Source organism: Xiphophorus hellerii, chromosome 10 (genome assembly GCF_003331165.1).
Source record: "Xiphophorus hellerii strain 12219 chromosome 10, Xiphophorus_hellerii-4.1, whole genome shotgun sequence".
Classification (NCBI taxonomy): Eukaryota; Metazoa; Chordata; class Actinopteri; order Cyprinodontiformes; family Poeciliidae; genus Xiphophorus; species Xiphophorus hellerii.
In genome coordinates this window covers 6842434-6868067 of record NC_045681.1, presented here as the reverse complement: position 1 = coordinate 6868067, position 25634 = coordinate 6842434, and the positions used below count along the sequence as shown (strand labels likewise).

The 25634-nt window shown below is 37.3% G+C and overlaps 1 protein-coding gene across 1 annotated transcript in view; it reads left to right on the top strand.

Annotated features, from left to right (window-relative positions):
* LOC116726714 (potassium voltage-gated channel subfamily H member 4-like) overlaps positions 1-25634 on the top strand; it is a 50670-nt gene that overhangs the window by 5465 nt on the left and 19571 nt on the right. Inside the window, exons 2-10 of the mRNA XM_032573546.1 lie at positions 6695-6928; positions 9979-10110; positions 10323-10450; positions 19818-20058; positions 21807-21964; positions 22082-22283; positions 22915-23109; positions 25003-25202; positions 25373-25622. Of these exons, the coding sequence (XP_032429437.1) occupies positions 6695-6928; positions 9979-10110; positions 10323-10450; positions 19818-20058; positions 21807-21964; positions 22082-22283; positions 22915-23109; positions 25003-25202; positions 25373-25622 (1740 nt within the window). The remainder of the gene's footprint in view (positions 1-6694; positions 6929-9978; positions 10111-10322; positions 10451-19817; positions 20059-21806; positions 21965-22081; positions 22284-22914; positions 23110-25002; positions 25203-25372; positions 25623-25634) is intronic.

Here is a 25634-nt window from a genome sequence, read left to right as displayed (position 1 = left end):
CTCTTCTGTTTCTTCTGCACAAACTGTGTGATATGTGCTACATGCCTTTTTCCTGTACACCCATTCCCACCTCCCCAAACTCCTTTGCACGACCTACCCGGCAGTGTTTTCACGCTGACAGCCGTTCTCATGCTGCGGAGCGGCCTGACCACACTGCAGCTGCAGGCAAAGATAAGAAGCTGGTTTATTTTCTCCTAAATTCTCCTCCTAAAAGGCGACCAAAGAGGGAGACAGAGAAGACTGAACCTTTCTGAGGCTCATTGTTAAACAGCTGATGAACGGGTTCTAATGAGACCAAAGCCCAGCAGGCAGACAGCAGAGAACAGTCCAACCTGTCTGTTGCTGCTGGAAAAAACGAATTCGTTGCAAAGTTTGAAGCATTTAAAATGGGCATAGAGAGCTAAGATATGAAGGTTGAGTCCCCAGGTGGACATTGGTGTACGTTTCTTTTGAGCAAGAATCAGAAATAAACTGTTTCTAATGTTCAGGTCTCCACCTGGGACGGCAGCTTCGCCTCCATCGGAGTGTGAATTTAGGTGTGAGTGGGTGTGAAGCAGTTTGCTGCGTTCTTGGGATAAAACTGCCACATAGCTGCAGGTTGTCCAGATTTTAGAGCTCAAATCCAAACGACACCATTATATTTGCGTAAGAACACATGCTCTAGCATTGAATTTGCATATGTACCGCTCCAAATTCTGTGAATTGGCTTCGTAATCAGTAATTATTGGTGGCCTTTTCCCCCTGCATCATTGTGTTCTCCCTGATCTGACCCAGTAGCTGATTACATGCTACTGGGTGGTAATTAGCTGCTGGCCAAAGCTTCACAGGCTTTCATCTGGCTTTTATACACAGAGGAACTTGCATCCTCCATCCGTGCGCTCCAGGCTGCGGGTTAGCATGTAGCATCATCATGTCAGATTAAAGTTGTTGCGAGTCAGCACAGATGTGTAATTAAGGAAGCTGGTGCAGCTGAGCGGACACTCGAAGCAATATCCCTGAGAGGATTAGGGATCCAGAAGTGAAGAATTGTCACAAGGAGACGCACACGCTGAAACAGTTCATCAAGTGGTTCATGTGAGGACTGGATTGGTTGTTCAAGTTGAGCTACAAGAGGAGAAATAAGTATGCTGTTGTAGACAATATACATATATAAACATCTGCTAACAATGGGATTGTTCTGCATATCTTTCTTTCTTTGCTATGATGAACCTTTATCTCAAAACACATGTCTGCAAATTAGCAATTTTATATAACAGGAGGACCTGTCCAGGGTGAACACCGCCTCTCACCCGAAACGTTCTCTGGAGAGAGGCACCAGCGACCCTCCCGACCCCAATAGAAACAAGGGTGTACAGAAAATGGATGGATGGACATAACAGCAGGTTTTTTTTAAAAAGAGGATATTTTATGTGTTTTCCAGGCACGGTGTCACTACAAGTAACTATGTTACCTTCAATTGTTTACTTTATGGAGTTCATAAAAGCATTTAGTAATGACTTTACTGAGTAAAAAACAAAAATATGTTCACTGGACTGAGGAAGTTGGTTTTTAAAGCAACAACGGCTATAATAATAAAACATAATTTAAAGAAAATAGGAAGAGGTGTAATAAGTACATTTCAAAACAATTATTTCCTGTTTATATAATACAAGCATCTAAATTATTTTGCATCCTGACATTATCCAGAAATTTCCAGGAAAGTAAAGAGAAAGTTGTACAAAGTACCTGGTAAGATCCGTAAAGTATCTGGTAAGTTAAAAGAAAAGTACCAGAAACTATAATGTCAGTTTTTTTAAAAAGTTCCAAAGTGAAAACCACCATATACATTTAGTAAAAGTTCTAAGAAAATACCTGTGGGGTGTGATGATATGTGTTTGTATTTGGATTATTTTTTGGCTATTACTGTCACTTAAGGTCTTCCATATTAGTTAATTTCTTAGCTCCTTTGTGTGTCCTGTCCTGTGTTTTCTCCTCCAGCTGTTTTGTTTTCCCTTTATTAGCCTCACCTGTTTCTATCTCACTTCCCCGGTTTTATTCTGTAAGTTATTTTTGATTATTAAATCCTCTAATCACATTCCTGATTGTTTTTGTGTCAAAACATTTTCTGATCTGATTGATGGCATAGAAATTGCTCTATAAAAATCTGATTGGTTTTATTCAGCATGATGTACGGCTTATATAACCAGATATTGTTCTTCTGCTAAATGGCAATGATAAAGTGAAGTTTAGTTGAGTTGGATTATTTCTTACAATCAAACTGGTTGCTGATTTTATTCAGGGCTCATTCAAAAATGTTTAAATGAAAGTTTCTTGAAAGAGAAAGCGTCTGGAAAGCGTTGAACTCCACATTACTCCAAGCTCAGCACAAAAGTTTTTAAAACTCTTGTGGTTTTGATACAAGATGATTTATAGCTACGTAGGTTTTTGACCTGTTTAAAGGACCAATTTAACTTGCTGAGTAGCGATGTAGCTATTCTTAGGTAAGCATTGCATAAAGCTGAGATGAATGCAGCTGCTCTCCAGCACATGCTGGTTCAGTAAGCTGCGGTGTGAGGAATTTATAGAACATGAAAACAGGGCACGCTTCTTTCTGGGGTCATATCTCATTCAGTCATTGTTTCTGGGGCAATCCTTATTCTGAACTTGCAGTATTGGAAGTAAGAATACAAATTAAGAGAATTGCTACTGTCTCTTGCAAAATGAAGCTTTATTACAGCTCTATTCTTGGGATTTCTTGAGACCAAATCCCAAGAAAAAAAACAATTATAGCAAAATCTAGACTCATTTCATGTGACTGAGGTCAAACTGTTGTGTTCACAGCCAAACAGACTTTAAAAAGAAGAGTTAAAAGGATATAAACAATACTAAAAAAACAAACTAAGAAAGAAGTGGCAACAATTTATCCAGAAGTTAATATAAATGAACCTAGTTTTTGATGTGGGCAGCATAGATAATTGCCCAGAGTGCTGTTGGCAGGAAGTGGGTATAGACAAAATAAATAGAGCCTTTCTGTGTGATTTTACACCTACGGAAGAGGATTAGGGAAACTGAAAGAAAAGAAAAAAGTCAGAATTAAGAGAACAAAGTTAGAATTTTGAGAAAAATGTCAGAATCCTGACTTTTTTCTCAGAAATCTGAGACCATTATTTTTTTCAGTGGCCCTAATCCTCTTCCGTACACATCGGACTGTCCGGTGAATTGCAAAGTTGCAATATTGGTCACATTTTCAGCTGCTGCGTTTTGCTTGCACACTGCATTGTGTAAAATTACCCAAACCGTTTGAAAAAGCTTTTTTCCCTCCTCACTTCTGGCGGCGCTGCGCCAAGAACCATTTTAGGAAACGACTCAAAAACCTCCGAAGAAGACACGAGCGCAATTTAGCCTTTCGCAAAACGTAAACAAAAATGGACTAGCGTTAGATTTTAGCCGTTGTAGCATTTCTCTTTTGTAGCTTGTAAAAGACCAAGAGCAATTTCTCACGCCAGCGCTGGACTCTCACGTTTGTTTGGCTGTATTTACCCAGAATTCCCTGCGCTATAATCCGCTTCATGCTAGGTTTTTAGGCAGAGCAGAGTTCACTTGTTTTTTTGGTTCACATTAAAGAACCGGACTTTATAGAGTGAAAGCGGAGTAAACAGGGCACGCTTTATCGCTCTACTGTGAGTTTTGAATTCATTATTTGCATGTTTAATCTGTACTTTTGAGGTCAGATGGAGATGCTTTCAGTGTAACATTCATACAATTACCGCCTTTGAAACTGAAACCCACGTTTACAGTCACCTCCAGCAAACAAAACGGTACTTTAATGTACATTTTATTCATGTTTAAGTGTGGAGAAGAGAAAAGCAAGCAATGGCTGAGGCATGAACCCTCCTCCGCCTGTTCATGGATCTAGCTAATGCCTGTCTTTTTCTGTAATTCCACAGTGACAGTTTAGTTGCTGCTCACTGCACACTTAAAGGTTGTCACTTCTCAGAAAAAAAATAAAAAATAAATAAAAACATCCCCATGGACAGCTTACAGCTCTGGATCATGGAAAACACCAGAGAAGCTGTTTAATACGCTTTCTTCTTTGGTTTTCTCTCATAATATTAATGGTTATTCTCTCTCTGTTTGCTTGGTATTCAGAAAATCTGCACTTATTTAAAAGAAAGAGTAATTTAATGTATTTGCTAGTCTAATTTGTAACATTATATTACTAGATTAATAGGAATAAAAACTTTAAAGGTAACAATCTTGATTATTTTTCATGACAAAACAAATGAAGCTTAAAAGAAAATCATAAAAAGTAAATTTTGGTGAGTTTGCTTAGTAATTTATTTATTGATATTACATGAATATTAGTAAACAAATGGTATAATGAAAACAGAGGAATCTCATCTTCCAGTAGGACAGAGATCTGAAACATACAGCCAATGCTACGAATGAAATGCTTCAGATCATGTTTATGTGATAAAATTGCCTAGTCAAAGTCTGGACTAGGATTTAATTGAGAATCTGTAATATGTAGCGACTTTGGATAAATGGAAAAAATAGTCAACTTACAACTGGAAAGTTGTGCGTTAGAGTCCAATTTCGTCCCTTGCCATGCATTATTTTGGTTTCTGGAAAGGCATCCATCTTCGTATCAGCGTATAAATATGAGTGTGACTCTTTGAATTTGGTTTATTATTGTATAAATTTGCTTTAGAAGGTTTGTCTCACTAAACTCCTGTAAAAAAAAACCCAACTTCATCCATCTAATCTAAATGTGCTGGAACTAGTTTCATAAGAAAAATAGGTCAAATACTTGCACAAGGTTTCCCCCTGAAAACTTGCTAAGCCCAGTGGTCGGGGCGCTCGGCAGTCATTCATCCAGCGGCCTGCCATCTTTTTGAGTTAAAAAATGTTTAAAGTTGACAAATGTCACTTGAGAATTATGTGTTATTGGAAGACTGAAAGATTAATATCTAAACACCAACTATAAAGTCTTAAAAAATGCAAACATAAAAAAAAAAAACTTAAATAAATAAGCAATGTTAAACCTGGTGGGGGCACAAGTAAAGTCTGGTGGCCCGCCAGGCTTATAATACACTGGAGAAAACCCTGCTTGCAGCTTTAACTGCATAAAATGTGGATCTACAAGGTGGACTAGATACAAATAAATTCAAATATGTGCCACATTTTTTATGTATGTATAAATACATTTCATTTCACATGTCATGTAATATCCCAGTAAAATAAATAGATTAATAATTAGTGAAAATGCTGTAATGGGAAATGATTTCTAAGCTTCTCCATTGCTGTGCATTCCTTCCTGTAGTTGTAAATGAAAATAACCATGCCATCGTTTACATTTAAAAGATTTACACACAGTTGCATTATGCAAAAATATGCAAAAATAATTACCTGTCACCACATGAAAATAAGCTGGTTGCTACTCATTTACCCTTTTGAAAAATTCACATGCTTTTAAATAAATTTTAAGGGCTAAACTGTAATTATGAGCCACTCTGACAACTACCAGCAGGCTTCGACACGTCACAAGTAGTTGTTGACATTTTTCCAGTAGGTTGACATTCAAACAATGAACAGCCTGAATGTGTTTTTCTGTCAAAAAAGAAACGTACCGGTTTATTTGTTTATTTATGGTATAGAGATTTGAAAATGGTCAAGTTTTAGAAAATGCTCTAAGAATCAAGACTTAAAAAAAAAATACTTCTTTTAATTCTTGATATCAGCATTCAATCAAAATTGTAACATTGATAAACTTTCTACACTTAAAGACAAATGGCCCAAATATTTCAGCAACACTGTTCTGTAGTTTATTACGATCACATTCTTAAACCAAGCAGTGGGAGAGCACAATATCAAATTCCAGCCATAGAATGAATGAATTAATTATGATATTCAGAACAAAAATATCAAATTTGAGGGCAGCAGCCTGGAGTGACTGGGAGGAGATCCCAGAACAAAGGACTGGTGCTGTGCAGCAGACACGGCTCAGTAATCTGAAAGCAAACAGAAAAAAATCACCAGATTTTCACTTTGAAATGTCTGCAGTTACAGAGAAAAAAAATATACAGTGATATTTAATTTTATAGATTAAGTACTCAAAGTAATTAATCCTTTGCATCCTGATGCCTTTATTTTTGTTAATTGTTATGATTTCCCAGTCATTGATAGTACTGTCGATAGTAGCCACACAAGTACACCCACTAGAAGGAAACAAACTTTCATTCTATTGGCTGAGAGGTTGCCAGGCGACTGCCAAAATGCAGTTTTATGTTTTATAAGTGAGCAGAGAGTCCGAGCAGAGACCAGGTCTGAGTGTGAGGAGAAGTTTTGAGTACAAGCATTACAAGTTTTGAGAAGGAAGACATGAAGTCCTGCTTTCAAAGTGAAAATGTAAGCAAAAGTATTAAAAGTTTTGAGAACAAAAGGTATAAAATCCTGCCTTCAAACAGAAAATGTATGCTTTTGGATTATGCCAGAAAAATTTCCCCATGTTAATTGATTGATAAGCCCAAAATTATCCGACATTTATGTCCGTGATTGGTGTATGTACGCGTTTCACCTGAACCCTGTTAATTTCCAGTTTAGTTAAATATGTAGAGGTTCTCAGAGGTTAAAAAAAGACAAACCGACACCAGTCGAATATAAAGAAATGTTTTCTCTTCTTACTCCTCCTTACTTTCTTATGTTCCCTTCACAGACAGTAATTTCTTGTTGGGTAATGCCCAGGGCCATTGCGGCTACCCCATCGTTTACTGCTCTGATGGCTTCTGTGAGCTGACTGGCTTCACTCGCACCGAGGTGATGCAGAAGAACTGCACCTGTCGCTTCCTTCACGGAGCTGACACCTGCGAACACGTGGCCCAGCAGATAGAGAAGGCTCTGGAGGGACGGGAAGAGTACCAGACTGAAGTCCACTTTTACAAAAAGAATGGTGAGTGCATGGACACAGGATAAAGAGATGCAGATTTTTAAATTATGCATGGAGACGGACTTCATTGGGATCTACACTCACTTGCCACAAACCGCGCATGAGAATGGGGAAAAAAGGTGATTTAAGTGACTTTGAACGTGGCGTGGTTGTTGGTCTGACTATTTCAGAAACTGCTGATATACTGGGATTTTCACACACAACCATCTCTAGGATTTACAGGGAATGGTACGAAAAATAGAACATATCCAGTGAGCAGCAGTTCTGTGGGCACAAATGGCTTCGAGCTGATGGAACAGCAACAGTAACTCAAATAACCACTCGTTACAACCGAGTGCAGAAGAGCATCTCTGAACCCACAACACGTCAAACCTTGAAGTGGATGAGCTACAGCAGCAGAAGACCACACCGGGTGCCACTCCTGTCAGCTAAGAACAGGAAACTGAGGCTACAGTTCACACAGGCTCATTTGGAAAATTGGAAAAATGTTGCCTGGTCTGCTGAGTCTCAATTTCTGCTGCGACATTCAGATGGTAGGGTCAGAATTTGGCGTCAACAAGAAGAAAGCTTGGATCCATCCTGCCTTGTATCAACAGCTCAGGCTGGTGGTAGTGCAAAAGTGTGGGGGAGATTTTCCCGGCATACTTTGGGCCCATCAGTACCAACGCCACAGCCTACCTGAGTATTGTTGCTGACCATGTCCATCCCTTTATGCCAAAGTGTACCCATCTTCTGATGGCTACTTCCAGCAGGATAACGCTCCATGTCATAAAGCAAAAATCATCTCAGAGTTCACTGGACTCGAATGGCCTCCACAGTCACCAGATCTCAGTCCAATAGAATACCTTTAGGATGTGGTGAAACGAAAAATTTGCATCATGGATGTGCAGCCGACAAATCTGCAGCAACTACGTGATGCTATCATGTTAACATGGACCAGACTCTCTGAGGAATGTGTCCAGTACCTTGTTGAATCTCTGCCACGAAGGATTAAGGCAGTTCTGAAGGCAAAAGGAGGTCCAACCCGGTTATAGCAAGGTGGCCGTTGAGTGTACTAAGGTTGTTTATCAGCTTAGTTTTGATCAATATGATTGAAAAGATTTTATAAAAGTATAGCAACTTGGAAGCAAAATATAAAGAAATTAATTCAATGTTTTTAAGCAAAATTTTAAACAGGCATCGTCTCCATCATTGTTCCTTTAACTACCCTGTTCAGGCATGATTCATTTTTGCTCTCTGCATCATGAAGAGGACATTTATTTTTAGACAAGACCGTTTTAACGGTTTGTTTGAATTATGAATGCAGGATTTCTTAACAGTGATCCTTTGTAGAGATTATTCATAATTATCAGCACAAAACAATCAGATGATGGAGAAAATGAGAATCAGATTCTTATTAGCAACTAGAAGAAGTGCCGAAGGGAATTAAAGATGTCGTATAAATAAGAGTTTCCGCTTGTTTTCTGCCTGCTGATCAAGCTTTTTGACTACAGACAATGGCTTTCCGTTCTGTCTTGATCTGAACTCCATTCCTGTTGACATTTTGCTAATCCTTTGGGAAGTCTTGAGCTGAAAACATGGTGTCATGCATGAGCAGAGAGCACATACCGTAGTGGTGTTAAGCCTCAATGAGTGGCACACAGGATTATACGTGTTCAACAGAAACCTGCTGCCTCAAAATGTGAGGCGCGCTAATGGGTTGCAAAATATCCACTGTAGCTAAGTTCCTTCTCTTCTAATCTTCTAAAAGTCCTTAAAATAATTTAAACCAACCATTAAAGAATTATTGTTGGAGAATGGAGAGGCAGAGCAGATCACAGTCAGCAGAGCAGATGTTCGTGACGCACGCTGTGTCAGACTGACAGAACTTCATTTTCTGCACAAACACAGCAATCTAGTGTTTTCTTACACATAAACAAACACACCAGAAGCACTACAGGAGACATAAAACGTCTGTGTTGCAGCAGAGCATAATTTCTCCACATTAATGACCAAACTGGATTCTGGTGACGCTTTGGATCTTTAGGTACTCCTTCCCTCTGTGAACCTGTTAATTCGGCCACTTTGTGTTGTGTGTGATTCTTTAAAACAGAGGAGTCAAACTCAGTTTAATTTTGGGCCATATCAAAAATCTGAATCCTCTTAAAGGGCCGGTTGTGCCAGAATGTATTGATAAAACCTCTTTAACTGTTAAAATATTAAGAAATAGTTGATCCCACCAGGATTTTGTGATTGTTTTGTGGCTTTTTATAATCAAAATCGCATATTTTGTGATGGTAAGTTAGAAATATTTATAAGGAATTTTTATGATATTTGCACTAATGATGCCTTGGCGTAAATTCAAGCTGGAAGACTCTTCAGCCTCACCTACATCATCCAATCACCGCATCATCTGCCGTCAGCCTATCAGCATCTGTCCATGCCCCGTCTTCACCAATCACCAATCAAGCTCCCGCTTAAAAGGACTTTCATCCATGGTGGCATCTGCTCTCCAGCCATGCTCTACTCATCTCCACCCCTTCTCCATCTCCATGCTCTTGGCTCTCCAGGCTTCCATCCTTCTCCGACCTCCACCACCCTATCCCTAATCAGCGTCGGAAATGCTCATTCAAGCTCATTGCATTTCACAACACAATGTCTTCCGCTGGGATCAGAGCGCCAAAGAACTTTAATTCATTCATGTCAATAAACCCTTTTAATCGCTGTTTTTCTCTGTCCAGGTTGAAATGTAGGATGTTAAATGTGACTTTTTATCATTTGCTGTAACTTGACATCAAGTAATGCTAGGGCAGCAGTCAATGAAACCCAACGTTTGTGACCAATTTTGAGAAACTTATTCAAGTAAAAAAAGCTCAGGTGTACTGCTATGAGTTAGATTGCTCAATCAATCATTTATTTATTGTAAGTATAAAGAGACCTTTCTGAGATGACCTGATTTTAGAAATAGAAATAAAAATTCATTATATACTACATTTAAGAGCTGCTTATCCTTGACTTCGCTAACTTGGGAAAACAAATACTTGCACTAAATGAATCTTTCTGATTTGCTTTAGGTGTGGCCTTCTGGTGTCTGCTGGACATTGTGCCCATAAAAAACGAAAAGGGCGAAATGGTTCTCTTCCTCTTCTCATTCAAGGACATCACTGACAGCTATGGGAAGGGGCATCACAGCAGCAAGAGGGGTGGTAAGTTAAAAAAATAAAATAAAAATAATTCAGTTTACCACCTGCCTTTATTTTCACACCCGTTGTACTTTGGTTCGGTCTGGAAATCCTTCAACAGTTTCCAAACAGAGACTTGACTGAAAGTCAAACAAATCCCAAAGCTTTTATTTGTGAGGAAAAAAGTAAAATGTAATTCTCTTCATAGATGTAATTTTTATTTCCAACTCTTTCAGAAGACAACAGGTACAGGAGGAAGAGCAGCTCTCACTTCCGCGAGGCCAGAAAACACGGACGCACCATGTTGTACCAGCTGACCAGCCGATTCTCCAGAGGAGGCAAAAGAGACGTCAACCTGAGCGGAGTGAGTTCACTTACTCAAGTTTACAGATTTATTACTCTGTTGATCTGCGCAGACCTTTTAAAATAATAAGAAAAAAAAATTGTTTTACAAAGGAGTTGTGGCAGTAAATAAAATTTAACCTCACAAACACATAAACTGTCATCTGCAAACAACTTTTTACATAAAAAACTGCAATTTTGATTCCAACTGTGAATATTTTCCCATTGAAAAAGTGAAATCAAATTAAAGTTTTAGTTACATTTCTCAGTACTTGCTCCACAAGGAGGATTATGTCCAAGGTACAAATCCTTTTCATTCACTTTAGACCCATCTGAGAATTAAAAAATGTTTGTGTTAAAATGACCTGCCTGCAAAGCAAAATTATCCTTTAAATGCCTTTGGTACAGAAAATGAAACACATGAAATGTGAAGTTTTGTGTGAAGCTGTTTGACTAAACAGGCGGCAGCTGAAGTCTACAAAGATACCTTGTGAGATAAAGATGTGGTCCCCTTTAAGCAGTTTTCATGACAAAAGAGAGTTTTTCTCTTTGAGCACCGTTTTCAGATAATCCAATATACTCTGTTCTTCACAAAAGAGCGTAAAGCAATTAAAAGTTTTTTGAGCAAAACAAAAACAGGAAGCAGATTTGTGAAACATTTATGTAACTAATTTTGGCAGTCAATATTTGAATATTGAATAAAAAGGGAACAAAGTGTCTTAGGGAGATTATTTTACTTGTCAAGTAAAAGAAGAACATTTTAGCATTTTAGCAGAAACCAAGGTTTGTTAATCTCCGGTCGATTTCCAGATGAAATATTCACCTCGATGATGCATATGAATAATCAAGATAATTTGTATTTGTGCTAGTGTAATTTCTAAATCCAGAAATGTACCAAACAGCATAAAGTAGGCATTTATTTATGAATCAGTTTCTTCTGGGTTAATCCACTGGTAATTTAAAAAATCAAATTAATCTCAAACATAGATTATTTTGATGCTCAATCAAATTTTTTTATTTCTTTTAATGTCATTGTGCACAAAGAAAGCACAACGAAATTTAAAGAAATAGCAACTCTCAAAGAAACAGAGACAAGAATAAATAAATAATATATAAACAGAATTTTTCTGAGCGCACATTTTCAGGCTGAAAGCAGGATTTCACGTCTTTTGTTCTCAAAATTTTTAAGAATTGTGCTAATATTTTCAGTTTGAACGCAAGCTTCATGTCTTTCTTCTCAAAACATGTAATGCTTGCACTCAAAACTTCTGCTCTCTTTCAAATATTCACTCCTTTCTCAAACCTTTCTCAACGCCTTCAAAACTTGTCTCCGTTCGGAACAAAAAAATACCGTTGCCTGGCAACCTCTCAGCCAATAGAATGAAAGTGTTACAGGGTGCGTTTGTTTCCTTCTAGTGGGCGTGCCTGTGTGGCTACTATCGATAGTTATTTCCCCATAGTTTGTTAACTCTGTATATTATCTGGTTTCCTTCTTCCTAACCATTTCAACATAAACCTCTACCTGTATATTTTTTGTTCCTCTAGCTTGGTTTCTCTCTGCTCCATGTTTGAATATAATTGGATGTTTCTCTGGATTGATTTAGGCTCCTAACCCTGCTGCGTCTTTATTTTTAAGATTCATTAAGGTTCCCTTTATTTCACCCCCTGCCTGCATGCTCTGTGTGTTTAGGTTTAAATCGCGCTCCTCCTGGCAGGATATTGAGTTGTGTGTATCTGCTACTGAAGGCGATCTTGTTGGTAAAGGAAATCTTCGTTTGATTTTTCCTCTTATCCGTCATGCTTATTTTCTCCCTGCTAGTAGATTTTTCTTCCTCTGCTGAGCTAAACTTCCCACTTGTCAAACTAACCTAATAACTTTCTTGCCTCATCCTTCTGGATCTTTTCTTCCTCTGAATATTTACTGCAACTCATCTACCTATTTTATTTATTTTTTTGCCTTTTTCTCTTTTATCACAGTCAAAACTCTTTTTGTTAAATATTTTTGCTCGTCTGCTAGGACCTTCAGCTGCCATTTTGTTTCCTTTCAGCTGAGTATTTACAACAGTCCAAGAAAATGTGGTTCGCAATTTCTATACTCTGACAAAAATCACAACGTCCAGTGTCATTTTTCCCTATAATATTCTTAATTTTGCTAATATGGATTCATCCCTCTTATTCTCTTCACAATGCAAATTGTGTTTTTGTAATGCAAAAAGAAAGAAAATTAGATTCTTTTAGTGCAGAATAGCCGTGCAGAACATGTGTTAGTCTTGCTAGCAGCAAGAAGAGCATGCTAACACACATTGGGATACCAAATAACTAGACCTGTCACAATAATCAATAAATCAATTAATCGCATGATAAATTCAAACAAACTCAATAATTTCCATTGGCCTGATTTATTGTTTATCTGCTTTTTTCTCTTTCTACCAAAAACTGGAGGATAAAAATTTTCAGTTTGGTGCTTTGGTCTCAACTAGCCCGTTTTTGGAAGGACAATTTTATTTACAAAGACTTCAGAATTCATTTTATTTGTTTAATTTATTTATTTTGGATATTTAAAATGTCGTCCAGTTCCAGTGTTAAATGTTCACTAGAATTTAAAGTTTACTTATCTTTGAAAATGTGTTCTTGCATTATTATTTTGCCGTTACCGTTATATTACTTAAAAATGGTTTCAAAACAACAATATTATTGTTTATCGCAATAAGTTCTGGAACAATTTATCGACCAGCAAAATTGGTTACCAAGACAGGCCTACAAATAACTATTAAATGCACATCTATAAAACCAGTTGAAAACTTCCTCAGGGCAAAACTGACAGACGAGGCAATTTTTTCTTGGGGTGATTAGTTGACCCTCTTTCTATTAACGCCCTGGGCAACTACCCATAGTACATACCTTTACCTTTACCATAAAGTTGCGCAAACTAATTAATTACAAAAATTAATTTGCCAATTTTGGAAAAACTCATGTTTCTCGAAGAAAAGGTTTTGCGCTAGGATGAGGTGGTTAGTGTTTTTAGCAAAACTGCAATGGGAACTCTTTTTTTGCATCACACGAGTCGTGACGTTACAACTGGAGGAAAAGACGAAGAAGACGACTTATTCACATGTGATTCTAACTGTGTTTTTTAGTTAATGGAAACACTGTAATTGCAAAACTGGGGGTTTTTTTCCCCTTCTTCACATTAGTGAAATATTGACAAAGTTTGTAATGGAAACTCAGTTGAAGTCCAGTTCTCTAAGCCCAGTCTTCTACAACTTTTTAAATATATCTCTGCTTTGGCACACCTGAATCACATAATTAGGTCATTAGCATCAATCTGCCACACCTGACCGCACACGGAGAAGGTAATTCAGTGAATTTGATTCAGGTGTGCTGGACCGGGAACTCATCTAAGAGATGGAGAGTTTGACACCCCTGGTCTGTGTTGGACCAGAGAGTATTTTTATATCCTGGCAATGCTGAATCATTCCAATCCTTCCAAGACTATCTTATAAATAATATATATTTTTGCTGCCTGAGTCTCAAAAGGCGAGGGAAAAAGCCACTTAGGAATACTCATAGTCACGCTCACACGTTCTTCAACGGTGCTAAAGCCGTTAACAGATCAACAGAAAGAGAAGCTGAGGTGTAAAGCTAATTTACAAATAGAAATCTGTCCTGTTCTATCACATAACCTTTACAAAAAAATGTTCAGCACTTTTTCTTTCGATGAAACCTGCTTACCAAGGTGCTGACATGTGCTTTTTTTTTGTTTCTGTTTGAATGCTGTCAGCCTGTGAGTTATCAGCAGCTGTAACCGAGCCATTTCTCACTGACAAGGAACTCTGTGGGATTTCATGCTTTTCTGTTAACCAGGAGAAAAGGACTGACTTGTAGAAACGTTCCCCTTGGAGTTGTCCTCATCAAAGATTGCATTTTTGTCTTCAGTAAATACCTTAGCATGCATGAAATGGAGCTGAATCGCAAAGCTTTAGGCAGCAGGTCGGATTTATAACTGTGACACGGATTATCGCGTGTCCCTGCAGTGAAAGACAGTGCAGCGTTTCACCTCTTCACTGCATTTCTTATTTTAGAAGAAAAGGAGAATGATGTGGAGGTTACTGAAATAGAATCAGTCAATTTTCTCCAAACCACCTCAGCAGCTTCTAGGTTAAGATTTCATCTCCCAGCTTCGCTGTTACTCAACGCGAGTGTCCAGAAGTGGCCACATTGAACGTTGCTTGTCCAGATAGCTTTTTATTTTTTTGTCTCTCTCTCCACACTTTCAATGCTGTCACTTTTTCTTCCTCCCATCTAAACTTGGTCATCTCTGTTCTCTGAAAAGCTCCCAGGCCTGCAGCATAAATTTAAAATGCTTGAGTCTTTTTTGTTACTTTCTCCTGACCTTTTACATGTGTATATTGCAGAGGTGGGTAGACTATCCAAAACATTTTACTCAAGTAAAAGTAAAAAGTAGCAGTTTAAGAAATTAGTCAAGTAAAAATGTATTTGGTAAAAAGTCTACTCAAGTACTGAATAACTGATCAAATTATAAATTATTTGATATATAAAAATTACATAATCAAATGGACCAAAATATAAAGTTAAGTGTAAATTTTGGTATTTTAAGGATGTAAATGACAATAATTCTTATAAATAACAAAAAAATTAAATCCGACAAAAGCTTATTTTTTTCCAAATCGGTTTCTTTCAATAAAAAAACTTATAAAACTTTAACAAAAACTGCAGGTGTGTGTCTTTATCTTGTGAATTTTTGGTTGGAACGTGTTTATTATTTACTGGATAGAAAATCCAGACATTTTACTCAAGAGTAGAAAAACTTCAGAATAAAATTACTCAAGTAATAGTAAAAAGGTATTTGGTAAAAAGTCCATTCAAGTATTGAGTAACGGATCAAATTATAAATAATTTAATATTTAAAAATTGCATAATCAGACAGACCAAAATATAAAGTTAAAATGAAATGTTGGTTGAAATGCAACTTCTCTGCAAGTTTTGGATTTAATAAGGATGTAAACGAGAAGATCCTACAAGAACACAGATTTAAGAAATTTACTATAATTTATGGCGGGGTGGTATTGTTTTCTATAAGTACACAAGATATTTGTCCATATGTCATTTTAAAGTTTGAAAATATTTATTCTGATGTCATATTTTGCGTCACAAAAACCTTCCATTTTAACATGGATACATTTGAGATTGTTCTCTCCTTTCCCCAAAAATGATTCCCTTCCTCCGAACTAATCTGACACTTGGCGAGATAAAGCTCAGCCGTGTATGAAATGATCAAGCCCTTTAATTGTAATAAGTTTCCTCTTGACTGACCACAGTTCTTTTTTTGTCATTTTATAGCGTTTCAGCGCAGACTTTTAAGGGGCTTATCACCGTCTGTATGGATGGCTGTCTCTCAGAGATTACTCCTGACATCACTGTTCGTTTTCACTTCAGTTGCTGCTTTACTCAACAATCGGCGGTCAGCGCACAGGAGAGGGTGTTGACATTTAAACTGTCGGTTTCTGCAAAACGTTGGCACTGCAGTGTCCATCTGATTATCATTAATAGTTGCAGCCCTCCCCCTTGTGACCATCTGGATGTTAAGTTATTCATTTATGCAGGTTGTCAAGGGTTCTGTCTGCATTTTGTATAATTAACAAATTAAGCTTAAAATTCAAGTGGCTAATAGTATTAGATATTTACCTTCACCAAACAAACCTCGTTGTTGTCCACTTCAACAGAAACAGCTTTAGTTATGTGGTTCTACACTTCACTTGAAGGATTTTACTTTAATTAGACCATATTAAATCTGAAGGAAGTCTTCAGAGAGCACTGCTACAAGAACTTACAAACTACAGTTAGTTAACATGTTCTGTTTTTCTTTATAAGCTGAAGTCAGCATTTTGTTTGTTGGCCCTTTGCAATCATTCGAGGCGCCATGACGGACGTCGGACGGAAGTGTTGGAATTGTTTTCCCAAGTTGTTTTTGACACTTTGACGTGGCTTCTACTTGTTCGAGTCACGCTAACTTGTCTGTGAACGCCTGGTTGGTGCTCAGACAGCGGTAGCTAGCTTAGAAACCGACCCAGTGCTGATTAAATTACCGCCACATGATTTATGTACGTATGTCATAAACGACGTTTCCCCTTAAACCGGAGCAGCATTAAAAAACATACAAAAGACGAGAAGCTAGCCAGTTTCTCCATACACGCTAGGCTACATCACGGCGCAGCGTTGTTTCCATGGTTACTGACCGTCAGACTCGGATGAACATTAGTTTTCTTAGGTTTTAAAAAGTTGTTCTCTGCTAATCTGCGGTTACACCAAGACCTGACAGTCATTATGAATGCCGGCTGCTACCCATTGCTGCCCTGTCTTTGCTTGTTAAAAGTTATACAATAAAATGACAAGTTTAGTTGGCTTCCTTGTCTGTTTGTACAGCCGACCGCGCAGCACCCTGTGACCATTCTTAAAGTGAAATTAACTAAATAGAAGTAATATTATGTTACAGTTGTCTGTTTTAGATTAGCTTAATTAAAGGAGCCCACTGGTTGTTTTGACGTCCGTCATGGCGGAGTGGGCGGAGTTCTCAGAGCGTGACGTCGAGCAAAAGCTCTTTAATTTATTGAATTGTGGATTTGGAGGTTTTGAACCAAAGAATAGCTTCCTTGTCCTGTTTCCACCCAAACAGTGTTGAGCTGATGTTTAAACAAGCACATTAGTTTAGCAGTTAAATATTGTTTGGACACTATTTTCTCTCTGAATGCCAGGTCTAAAATTGATTAAAAATACTTTTTAAAAAGTTGATATCTTTTTACTCCATATCGGACTCATTCTTATTTTTATTGTTTATCTGCTCCATGCCCAAAGTGCAAAAATGCTGCTTTTTAAACTTTTATTTCTTAACTCTTGTTAAAGTGTGAACCCTGTTGTATAAAAATAAGCCATAAAAAAACACTGAATCCCAGTTTTGAATAACTGAAAAATATAATATATAAGATGATTTTTTTCATCTTCTCACTTATCTTGAAAATATTTCACAAACTACGGTAATCTCATTGTCATTCTCTTAGTATTACTAGGACAATAGCCATTTAAATGAAATGGCAAATAACATTATTTTCAATATTTAAATAGATGCTAAACTAAGTTTTGGACCATGTATCTATTTCTGGTCAGGAAGAGAGCAGCTTTGAAAGTTGTTTAGTGGAATCATCTTTTTTGTCAGGTTATTTAGCAGCAGCACTGCTTTTGTTATATGAGGAAAGTCTAATTTTCTAAGGCTAGCTAAGACAAAACAAGTCACAGTTGCCTAATAATGCTACTGTAGCTACTGTGAAGCTATATAAGGGTAGTGCAACTTGATTTATTTTAGAAATCTCTAAGTTAATCAATGCTGAACCCATCAGTGCTCCAAAATGTCTAGATGCAGCTACATCTTCATTAAATGCCAGAGCTCCCAGTAACCAATCTACTGCCTCTTCGCTCTTCAGATAGCTGACAAGCAGAGAGAGAGGCATGCTCCAGTCTGAGAAAGCAATACTGTAAATGAGTCAAGTAATATCAACAGTGTTTACACTGAAATGAGAACGCTTGACAGGAAAAATGTGGGTTTTATCCAGACTAGATGGATTCTTTGGGGTTATTTGTCCCAGAGGAAATTTAAATACAGTTCACTTCGTAAAGGAAGAAGCAGCGGTGATTATTAAAAGCTGCTTCACTGGAAAGCAGAGGATGAGTTGAACTTATACCTAAGGAGAACTTTAGGCAAGATGGCAATCTGTAAACACTGGCAAAAAAATTAAACATAATTAAGCTGCTTTGCTTAGTATATGGCAAAAACATATACTAAGCAAAACATAATTGTAATTTTTTTATTGAATAATAAAATAATGAATAATAATCAGTTGATTATTATTTAGGAATAGTCTAAATTTGATGTTTATATATATATATATATATATATATAATTAAAATCTTAAAATGGAAAATGTAAGGTGTAACACAAACACAAAGTATTCATTCAAGTGTTTGCTTACAGTTGAATATAATTTATTAAAAATAGCTACCAAAAACATCCAGTGGTTTTCACTAAAATTCAGGCTTGGGTTAACAAACCCAGAAAACGTAAAGCAAAATTGAACAAAATCCTGTTCTTGTTGCTGAAAATATTACGAGTTGTGTTTGTCATTTATTTAGCAGGTGAAAATAAAAAATAAAATAGTTTTTGCAATTAAAATAATAAAGGAAAATACGTAAAATTTTGTGGCCCCTGGAGTAGTTCCAACTTGACTTTTATGGCCTAATTTGCAAAACGTTTGGACACCCCTGGTATGGCTTAAAACAGGAATTAATAATCTGGTTGTTATTATTTTCACTTATGGAATTCCCACTATTGGATAAAAGGACTTAAATGAACACTAAATTAATTTATGCTTTAGCAAAAACAGAAAAATATATGCTTAACATCGGCTAATGCAATAACATTTAATATTACTCAAAAAAGAAACTTAAAATGTATGGACTTCCTTTCTGCCCTTTTCTGATTTTAATAACTGCTACGTATTTGTTTCCTATTCTGACCTTGTTTTTATATTCTTACCTTTTGTGAATCTGCATGCTTTGATTTGCCTGTCACTTTGCTGCTGGTACACTTTAATTTTCCCAAATAAAACTATTTTTTTTCCTATTATATAATATTCAATAATCTGCATGTGCTTTTTACTCGACTATACTCACATCCTACATAAAATCCGAAGGTCTAATTTGTTTTTACAGTTTTCTGGGGGGGTCCTAATACAAGAAAAACATTAAAAAATATTTCATTTTGGTGTTTAGAATTTTTGTTAATTGAAAAAGTTTTGTAGCTAAATTTTTTTATTTGATTTGATTTATTTATTCCACATGTTTTTTAAAACAAGAAAAAATAGCAATCAGTAGGACAGAGAAAACATGAGCTTACAAAATCAAGAACAAAATAATTAGTTTACCACTACTTTCCAGTTTGACAAGGAGTAGAAAGGGTGAACACTTATTTAATCTTACCCCTTATCTCAATGTATTGAAACATATTACTCACTGACTTAATTATCAAATTAATTGTAATTAAAACCATGTAATATTCATGTGCCTGTTCAATATGTTGAGCTAAAGAGCCAACAAATAAATTATATAACATAGATGAAATCTTTTGTTGGATTTTATCTAACAGGAGGAGATGAAATATAGTCCAGATTCCTTAAAAACAGAGAAATACCTTTTAGTTTTGCATGTACAGTCAGACACTGTTTTCCTATCATCCTACCAATCTTTAATTTTTCAACCCCGTACCTTTACATACTGCAGTACAAACTGTTTAAAAGTGGTGTATTCCTGCTGCCATACAGACGATGGTGGACAAGCCTTCAGTACCAGAGTACAAGGTGGCGGCGGTGCAGAAGTCGCGCTTCATCCTGCTCCACTACAGCGTATCCAAGGCGCTGTGGGATTGGCTCATCCTGCTGGCTACCTTCTACGTGGCCATCACCGTACCGTACAACGTTAGCTTCTCCCCACACGACGACTCCATCCCTGCTTCCCGCTCCACCATCGTCAGTGACATCTTAGTGGAAATGCTGTTCATTATTGGTAAGCGCTGGAAAGACAAAGATTAGAAAGTTGGAGAATTTAGAGATTTGTTTAGAGCTTCTAAATTCATAATTTTGTTGTATAATTTCTAAAAAGAAGAGACTGAAAATTGTAAAAGCCCATATTTTTATCATGAAAAATGATTTTCCAACTCTCTAATTGTACATTTAGTCTGTACAATTTGATATGAATGTGATTTTTAGTTTTTGAGTATCACACAGGGTCAAGCATTAAATCTTGAAAGAACTGCTTCACCTAAAGAAAATTAAAGTTTTATAATTATTTAGCAAGAGTCCAGACAAAACATTTGCAGGATTAGCTGAAGATTTCAATTTGATATATTTGTAGAACAGTGGGCAAATATTGTCAAAATATGAAATGTGAATAGACTCATACACTGCTTAAGCACTAAATACAAAAAAGTATTTTTGGTCTAGTTCCAGGGGTAAGTAGTACATTGGTTACATGGGTTAAGTCAATACTTCCCTAATATTTAGGAATGGTAGTATTTATAAGTGAAATAGGCAACGTTCACACTGCAGCCTGAAGCGACCCAATTCACATTTTTTTGTCAAATCAATTTTTTTTTGGCGTGATCGTTCACACTTCCAAATATATACGACTTGTGTGTGATATCCAGTGTGAACTGCAAACAACCTGAAAGTGTCCCGTACGCGCAGTAGAGGGCGCAATAACGTCATACATAGAGTGCTCAGTGATTTGCCAACCGCCAAACAAAACGACGAAGAAGTGCTCCGTGCTTGCGGAAGTAAACATGGATGCTAACGGTGGAACATAGCTTGCAACTTTAAAGTTGTTTTCCGACCGGAGCCAGGATATTAACAACTTAATCCTTAGTCCGCCAGGGTTGCGCGTATCAGGACGCAGAATAGTGACGTTTGTCGAATATCAATGACGTTCAGGTTGGATGAATGCGACCTGACCGTTCAGATTCAGGTCAGATTAGAAAAGATCTGATAAGTATCGGATATCCAAGTGGTCTGGGTCGCATAAAAAAAAAATCCGACTTGTGTTTTCAGACTGTCATGAAAAGATCAGATACATTTCGCATAACGGAAAAAAAAAAATTATAATAATAATCAGAATTGGGTCACATCAGGCTGCAGTGTGATCACAGCCATGATCTGCTGGTGGAACCGGTACTTTTTCTATCAATATTAAGAAATTACTGACTTAAAACAAGCTCATATTTCTTGTTGAAAAGTTAATTTTGTCTCTCTTTTTTTTCAAATTTACTCAGATATAAGGTAAGAAAACTAGTATCTTACATTTGCTCTAGAAACTCGACCAAAAATACCTACTAAGATTTTTTGTTTTTGCAGAGTAGAAGACTTAACGCTTATTTTAAGAAAGTGCACACTTCTCCTATAGTAGGTTTGTTTTTCACATAGGGTATTACATGGCATATAAAAAGGGGGGTGGGGGGGTTTGTAAATCGGTTATCATAACACATTGGTAGATATTTCACGATTTGTAACAATGAATTTAGGTAAGATTTGGATCCCTTATGTCAGAAACGGACAAATCTGTCCAAAGCATCTCCTGATTCACATTATATCCCAGCTCTTTCTTTGAATGGACCATAACCAGAAAAAGATGCACAACTGCATCTTTTTCTGGTTATACTTTTGTGTTTGCAGTGATAAGCTCCGGTTTGATTTTCTATTAATGTTTTAAGAATCACCATGACATGGCTGCCTGTTATTGGGGTGATTTTATAATTTCAGACATTATCCTGAACTTTCGTACCACCTATGTGAGCCAGTCAGGTCAGGTGGTGTACGAGTCTCGCTGCATTTGCATTCATTATGCCACCACTTGGTTCTTTGTGGACCTGGTGGCCGCCTTGCCCTTTGACCTACTCTATGCCTTCAACATCACAGTGGTGAGTACAGCCACATTTCCTGTTTTGCACTCCTTTACTTGATCCTTTCCTATTCTGCTCAATCAAGTGGTATAATCAAGAGGAACTGACATTTTCAAATTCCCGTTCTCTGTTTAGACCTCTTTAGTCCACCTCCTGAAGACGGTCCGTCTTCTGCGTCTCCTTCGGCTTCTTCAGAAGCTCGACCGTTACTCTCAGTACAGCGCCATGGTGCTGACCTTACTGATGTCTGTTTTTGCCCTGCTGGCGCACTGGATGGCCTGCATCTGGTACATGATCGGTCGCAAGGAAATAGAAACCAATGAAACCTGGGAGATAGGTGAGTCTTAAGTATTTTTTTTTATCCCTGAAAAACATTTCCAGGATTAGAGGTCTAATATCTCAGCAAGAGAAACTCATCCATGTGTTCATCTTTAGTCACATTGACTAAAAGTTTTCTGGAGCAAAATGGGAAGATATCAAGCTTACCCTTAAGAATAAAATAGGCCATGCAAGCAATGAAACCGGAGGCAGAGGCCGGGGCAAAGTTCCTCTGCAGTAATGTGAGAAAATAATAAACTCAAACAAAAATGATTTATTGTTCATGTAGGTGGTTTTAAAAGCTGGTAAAGTTCAGTTATGGACTTCCTCTGCCTTTGTCTTTCTTCAATAAATGTGGAGTCTTTTGTGTTTTTGATTAGATTTGATTAATACCAGATTATTTTTATTATGTTCAAATCTATATAAAATCTAATGTCTGTATTTATCCCAAAACTGGGTTATTGTAGCCATCCAGTTTTAAAATGCCAGCTTGCTATTACTGTCCATATCCTTATTTTGGCAAATACCCACATACAACAGAAACTGCCAATGATTTTAGCTTTCTCTCCATCCTTTCACTGACATCAGACGTTTTACTGACCGACACAAAGAGAGGGAGTTTTTGGAAACGGTTTTGCTTTGCTCCCCAGGATGGCTCCATGAGCTGGGCAAACGTCTGGAGACTCCGTACATCAACAGCACAGTGGGCGGCCCGACAGTCCGCAGCTCCTACATCGCTGCTCTCTACTTCACCCTCAGCAGCCTGACCAGTGTGGGCTTCGGGAACGTCTGCGCCAACACCGACGCCGAGAAGATCTTCTCCATCTGCACCATGCTCATCGGTGGTACGTTTGACACCAGGTTGTCTCTCTCTCTGTGTCTCAGTTTTGTACGACAGTCCAAGAAATCCAGCAGGTGTCGGGTAGAACTGCTTGGCTGGGTTTGGAGACGCAGCTTGATGCAATCACCATCTTTCAGAAACAGATTATTTCAGCTGAGGTGGCAATAATAAGTGCGACAGCCCAGCAGATTATCATGAGTTTATTTTACTGCCTGTAAGAATGATGGTGATGATGTAAACACAGCAGTGACTTAGTGTCAAATCCCTATGGATGAAAGAGCAAATAAAGCTTTAAAAGTTTGAACGGCTGAACTTATTTGAGCTCCAAAAGAGAGTTTTGGGATCAAAGTTTTATATTTATCTTTAGTTTAATCTTTAAAGAGATTTTGTTTGTGCTGGTGAAGCTGCTGGGCTCTCCGTTTATCAGCTGTTCTGCTGTGACTTTGGATGAAAATATGTTGTTTTTGAATTTCCACTTTTTCCTGTTTATTAATATATGCAAATTTTAGAATGTAGCACAGCTAGACTCTGCAGGAAGTTTAAAAATTACCATTTGGAATCAAAAAAAGACTTGGGAAATTGTCTAGAATTGGTTTATTGTGTTTTACCGTCTCAAACATGTCGTAAATACTGTTTATGAATTTATTAGTAGTTTAAAGTTAGTTCCAGTGGAGGATATTGTTTAATAATCTCCATGAATCAATAGAAAATGTTTCCTGAATGCTAAGTTTTTGTGACGCAAAATTGTTTTTGCAAACCTTCAATCGGGCATTTATCCAGTAAAATTCAGCTGAAAATCAATTTGAGAGGAGAATATTAAAAATTAAAAAGCTGTAACCACCTTGTAGTACACTGTAAAACATTGGAGCTGCATTTAGTTGTGTCAACTGTCTTCTTCTCTTTTAAGTCGAATAAATTTAGTGAGTTTTAGGTTTTGAACCTAAATGTGAGTTTGTGAAAGATAAACTTACAGCGGTAAGTTGTGTTAACCTTTTATTAATTTTGTCAAACCTCCAAGAGTTGAATAAACTAGAGTTTAAAAAAACTGAAAGAAGAAAAACACAGCAGTGGGAACTGTTTCCCAGAATGCTTAGCGGCATGTTTTCGTATCCTGAGATGGAAGTGCGTTACATTGATCTGACTCTTGTGTTATTAGGGAAAATCTTTATTTTTATGTCCTGTTCACACTAAATGTTTCTGAGCTGAATTCATTGAGATGTTTAATAAAATTAATTCAGATCAGAAATTTTGTTCATGTAATTTGAAACAAGAATTTAAAATATTTTAAAGTAAAATAATTAGTTATTTTAACTTGATAATGTGAGTAAAAATAATAGAGAAATGTGGCTCTGTAACGAGGTGAGGACAGTTTTTTGCTGCATATTGTGAAATAATTATTTGGTTTGAATTGCAGCATTAAGTTAAAACTCACAATTCAAGATTAATAAACTTAATGTTTATACAACTTCTGAGTTAAAACCAAAAAATTTTTCTTGTTGACTTTAATTGCATTTGACTCAGCATTTAATCTTCTTTTGTACGTATCTGATATTGGATATAAATTCAGATTTAATTCTTTTATTTTAACAAGAGCATATATAATTTGTAAACCCCATTGTTATGCATAGGAACTTTTTTTCTGCCGTTATTGAATTTGCGGTTTGTCTGAATGTTCAAGCAGTTCCAGCAAGAATCTGTGTTTTAAAATAAAAAAGAAGCTAAAGATAATACCAAAAAAAGGGATTCTGTAAGGATTTTTCCCGTTTTGTGTTTGGCCTTCTGTTTTCCCGCTTTCTTTTGAGTTAGCTCACCTTTTTGTCCAACAAAGAAAAACTTTGTTGACTTGTTCATGTATCTCAGTCGCAGCCCCATTCATTATTGCCTCCATCTGCCCCAGCTCTGATGCACGCTGTCGTCTTCGGTAATGTGACGGCCATCATCCAGCGCATGTACTCACGCCGCTCCCTCTACCACACACGTATGAACGACCTGAAGGACTTCATCCGTGTTCACCGTCTGCCCCAGCAGCTTAAGCAGCGGATGCTGGAGTACTTCCAGACCACATGGTCTGTCAACAACGGCATCGATGCCAACGAGGTGGGAGTCTCCTTTGTTATCACAAGATGCTGTCCCTCAATGACTTAAAGATTAAGAAATGATGATTTTGTTTGTGTGTGTGTGTGAAATCCCCTCCCAATCCTTTCACACCATCAACTGATTTAAAATATTCCAACAACTCTGCGCCTTATTACATCAAATATCCCCAGCTCCTGCACGACTTCCCAGATGAGCTGCGGGCCGACATCGCCATGCATTTGAATAAGGACATCCTTCAGCTGCCGGTTTTTAAAGGGGCCAGCCGAGGCTGCCTGCGCTCACTCTCCCTTCACATTAAGACCTCTTTCTGTGTACCTGGGGAGTACCTGATACGTCAGGGCGACGCTCTGCATGCCAACTACTTCGTCTGCTCCGGTTCCCTGGAGGTACTGAAGGACAACATGGTGTTGGCGATATTAGGTCTGTTTTATG